Here is a 4124-nt window from a genome sequence, read left to right as displayed (position 1 = left end):
AGGGAAAGGGGCTGAGCCCAGCCTGGTTTCCTCAGACAGCCCCTTGGCCAGGACTCAGGGAGACAGCGCGACACAGGCTCGGTGCAGGAGGAGGCGTCAGGGCACAGTCCCAGGTCCTGAGGGCGGAGTCTGGGGCGGGGAGCTCAGTGTTGGGGAGTCCCCACGTCCCCGCGGTTTCACTTCTTGTCTCAACCTGTGTCGGGTCCTCCGGTCTGGAAACTCATGATGCGGGCCCACTTCTCACTCCCATTGCGTGTCCGGTTTCTAGAGAAGCCAATCAGTGTCGCCACCTTTCCCGGTTATAAAGTCCCCAAGGACCCGCCCGCACGCAAGTCGTCCCCAGACCCCGGACGCGCATCATGGGCCCCGGGACCCTCCTCCTGCTGCTCTCTGGGGCCCTGGGCCTGACAGGGACCCGGACGGGTGAGTGCGGGGTCGGGAGGGAACGGCCTCCGCGGGGGGTAAAAGCGAGGGGACCGCCCGGTGGGGACGCAGGACCCCAGGGAAGATGTGTCCCCACCGCCCCGGCCCCGTGTCCCGCCCACTCCTGTCGCCCACTTGGGTCTCCCGCCACCTCCCCCCTCCGTTCCGCCCCTTTTCCGTCTCCCGGGACCCCGTCCCCTCCTGGCCCATCGCCCTGGGACAGGGACCCGCGCCAGAGTCTCAGCCCCTCCCTGTCCCCAGGCTCCCACTCCCTGAGGTATTTCTTCACTTCCTGGTCCCGGCCCGGCCGTGGGGAGCCCCGGTTCATCGCCGACGGCTTCGTGGACGACACGCAGTTCGCGCGGTTCGACAGCGACTCCGCGAGTCCGGGGGTGGAGCCGCGGGCGGCGTGGGTGGAGCAGGTGGAGCCTGGGTATTGGGACCCGGAGGCAGCAGAGGTGAAGGACATCGCACAGAATTTCCGAGTGGGGCTGAGCAATGTGCGCGGCTACTACCACCAGAGCGAGGCCGGTGAGCGACGCGGCCCGGGTCCCGGTCTCGACACCCCACGGACGAGCCGGGGTCTCCCCGAAGTCAGGGTCCGAGCTTCACCCCGAGGCTGCGGGACCCTCCCGACCCCCCCACCCGGGAAGAGCCCGCGGGGACTTTGACCCGGTGTCATTTTCAGTTCAGGCTCCATCACTGCGGTGTGGGGTCAGGGTCTCACACCCTCCAGGGGATAATTGCCTGCGACGTGGGGCTGGACGGGCGCCTCCTCCGCGGGTACACGCAGCTCGCCTACGACGGCGCTGACTACATCGCCCTGAACGAGGACCTTTCCTCCTGGACCGCGGCCGACAGGGCGGCTCAGATCACCCGGCGCAAGTGGGAGGTGGCCCATGTGGCAGAGCGCCTGAGGGACTACCTTGAGGGCAGGTGCGTGCAGGCCCTCGGCAAACACCTGGAGAAGGGGAAGGAGACGCTGCTGCGCGCAGGTAAGAGGGGCCGCAGGGCTCCTACACGGAGAGGAGGAAATGGGGTCAACACCAGGACACCCTGTCTCCCCGACATCGGGGGTGGAGTCCACCTGGGTTTTCAGACATGGTACCAGAGAGGGACCCAAAGGGCCACCTTCTCTCAGGGACAATTAGGGGTGCAGCCTCTCAGGGGATGGAGGGGAGACCATCTCAGAAATACCTGATCATCGGTTCCCTTTGGCCCCGGCAGCTGTCCTGGAACCTGGGGGACTTTCTCTATCAGGCCTTGTTCTCTGCCCCACTCACAGTATGACTGAGGTCTGACCCCCTGCTGTTCTGAGTCATTTGGCCTCCACCCAGGTCAGGACCAGGAATCCCTTTTCTCTCCATCAGAGACCTGTCTCTGCCCCTGGGCTGTCTCACCCTGATTCTAGAACTTTCAAAGGAATAGAGATTATCCTGGATGCCTGTGTCCAGTGTGGTGTGTGGGTTTTGTGCTCCCTTCCTCCACCCCACTTTCCTGACCATTCTCGGGATGGTCACGTGAGCACTGCTGGGAGGTCCAATGAGGGATGCAAAGGCCCTGAATTTTCTGACCCTTCTCCCCAGACCCTCCAAAGACACACGTGACCCACCACCTCACCTCTGACCGTGACGTCACCCTGAGGTGCTGGGCGCTGGGCTTCTACCCTGCGGAGATCACCCTGACCTGGCAGCGTGATGGGGAGGACCTGACCCAGGACACAGAGCTGGTGGAGACCAGGCCTGCGGGGGATGGGACCTTCCAGAAGTGGGCAGCTGTGGTGGTGCCTCCTGGAGAGGAGCAGAGATACACGTGCCATGTGCAGCATGAGGGCCTGCCCGAGCCCCTGACCCTGAGATGGGGTACGGAGGGGGCCGTGAGCACAGAGCCTCTTCCCAGGGAAAGCAGGGGCCTCTGGAGGACTTCAGGTCGGGGCTGAGGCCTGGGGTCAGGGCCCTCACCTTCCCTTCCCTTCCAGAGCCGCCTCCTCAGGCCACCATCCCTGTGGGCATCATTGCTGTGCTGGTCCTTGGAGCTGTGGTCACTGGGGCTGTTGTGGCTGGAGCTGTGTTGTGGAGGAGGAGGCATTGAGGTAGGGAAGGGCGGGGACTGAGTTGTCTTGTCCACTGGGAGGTTTCAAGCCCCGGTAGAAGTGTGTCCTGTCTCGTTAGTGGGAAGGACCATCCACACACGTGAGCTTTCCCAGTCTGGGGTCCTGTTTGCTAACACTTACTCTTTATTAATGCACGTGTGAAAATGAGGGACAGATTTATCACCTTGATGATTCTGGTGATGGGGACCTGATTCTCGATAGTCACAGGTCAGAACGGAAGGTCCCTGCTGAGGACAGACCTCCAGGAGGGTGGCTGGTTCACTCCCCACACGTGTACTTTCCTCAGGTTTCCTGATCCTGCTGTGGGTCTGTAGTCACAGTTCTGGAAACTTCTCTAGGGACCAGGACTAGGGGGTTCCTTTAGGACCTCATAGACCTGCCTCCTTCCTGGCTTCTCAGGTGATGTTTTCTTCCCACAGGTGAAAAAGGAAGGAGCTACGCTGAGGCTGCAAGTGAGCATGGTGGGGGGTGATCCCTGAGACCCTTGGGATAGTGTAGATGTAAGCCGTCGGGGGAGCCCACCCACCCCCATCATTCCTTCTTTAGCCACATCTGCTGTGAGCTCTGACCACATCCTGTTTTGTTCTCCCCCAGGTGGTGACCGTGCCCAGGGCTCTGATGTGTCTCTCACAGCTTCTAAAGGTGAGAACCTGGAGGGGTTGGGGCAGAGGGGACAGGACTGGGTAATGGGGATACTTTGGGACATTTTGAGCACACGGTGGACTGTTGAGAATGTCACCACTTACAGCCTCTAACCTGAATTTGTACATGATTTTCTTTTACAGCGTGAGACAGCTGCCTTGTGAGGGATTGAGTGATGCAAGATGTGTTCATGCCCCACTTTGTGACTTCAGGAACCTCTGACCTCTCTTTCTGCAAAGGGCGTCTGCATTTCTCTCAGCATCATGTGAGGGGGGGGGAGACTGCCCACCCCCTGCCCTCCATGCCCCCTCTCAACACTGATTCTCTTCCCTGACCCACTGTCCTGTTCCAGCAGAGGCTGTTTCCATCCCCGCTTTTACTTTGTGTTACACAGAGCAGCAACTTCTTACATCCTATTGAAATAAGCACCTGGATATGGACTTTTCAGTTCTTGCCATGAAGGATTGATGGGTTAGTTGAAGGAGAAAATCCTAAGGTTTCAGAGGAAATAAATTGAAGCACTGAGAACCTTCCAGAATCCATGTGTTGGCTGTGCTGAGTCTGTTGCAGGTGGAGACAGGAGAAGCTGTGAGGACCGAGCGTGGACGCGGACTGAGCCCATTCAATGCTCAGGGCATTGTGGGCATCGACGTAGTCACTCCTTGGCTGGGTGACCTCTCTGCTTCTTTGTCCTTGTCCCTTCAGTAGAACCTTCTCCCACCAAGACCTGTGATGACAGGGACTTGAATATCATCCAGGTCTGGTCTTGTCAGTGAGGGCTTTGTGTGTCCCGATCAGCCTACGCTCAGGCCTGGCCTGGCCCTCGGCCCCCATCTTTTGGGTGTTCATTGGTTGTTTCTGTAGAGGAATATGACTGTTTTTGTTCTTGTTACGAGTCCTGGTCTCATTCTCCTCTGGGTGTCCCCTCTCTGTCAGCAGCAGGAGG

The 4124-nt window shown here is 59.9% G+C and overlaps 1 protein-coding gene across 2 annotated transcripts; it reads left to right on the top strand.

Moving 5' to 3' along the window:
- The first annotated feature begins 257 nt into the window (after positions 1 to 257).
- LOC109377608 (patr class I histocompatibility antigen, A-126 alpha chain-like) lies at positions 258 to 3710 on the top strand. Of its 2 annotated transcripts, XM_019634014.1 has the most exons (8): positions 318 to 423; positions 685 to 954; positions 1143 to 1418; positions 2010 to 2285; positions 2402 to 2515; positions 2956 to 2988; positions 3131 to 3178; positions 3322 to 3710. In XM_019634014.1, exons 1-5 carry the CDS (start codon positions 360 to 362, stop codon positions 2512 to 2514), a joined length of 999 nt encoding a protein of 332 aa, XP_019489559.1. In that variant the 5' UTR covers positions 318 to 359; the 3' UTR covers position 2515; positions 2956 to 2988; positions 3131 to 3178; positions 3322 to 3710. The 2 variants fall into 2 exon arrangements, with proteins under 2 accessions (XP_019489560.1, XP_019489559.1); XM_019634015.1 differs by lacking the exons at positions 2956 to 2988; positions 3131 to 3178; positions 3322 to 3710 and adding an exon at positions 2664 to 2792 and having other exon boundaries at positions 258 to 423; positions 2402 to 2510.
- The last annotated feature ends 414 nt before the right edge of the window (positions 3711 to 4124 follow it).

Source organism: Hipposideros armiger, unplaced genomic scaffold, assembly GCF_001890085.2.
Source record: "Hipposideros armiger isolate ML-2016 unplaced genomic scaffold, ASM189008v1 scaffold_1478, whole genome shotgun sequence".
Classification (NCBI taxonomy): Eukaryota; Metazoa; Chordata; class Mammalia; order Chiroptera; family Hipposideridae; genus Hipposideros; species Hipposideros armiger.
Note: the sequence above shows the minus strand (reverse complement) of the source record. Positions and strands in the feature narration are given on the sequence as shown.

Bases quoted from the DNA above. Each gene is read 5' to 3' on its own strand.
- LOC109377608 (XM_019634015.1), top strand. From the start codon at position 360: ATGGGCCCCGGGACCCTCCTCCTGCTGCTCTCTGGGGCCCTGGGCCTG. The intron at 955-1,142 runs GTGAGCGACGCG...GTGTGGGGTCAG, and splicing joins CTACCACCAGAGCGAGGCCG to GGTCTCACACCCTCCAGGGG. The intron at 2,286-2,401 runs GTACGGAGGGGG...CTTCCCTTCCAG, and splicing joins GCCCCTGACCCTGAGATGGG to AGCCGCCTCCTCAGGCCACC.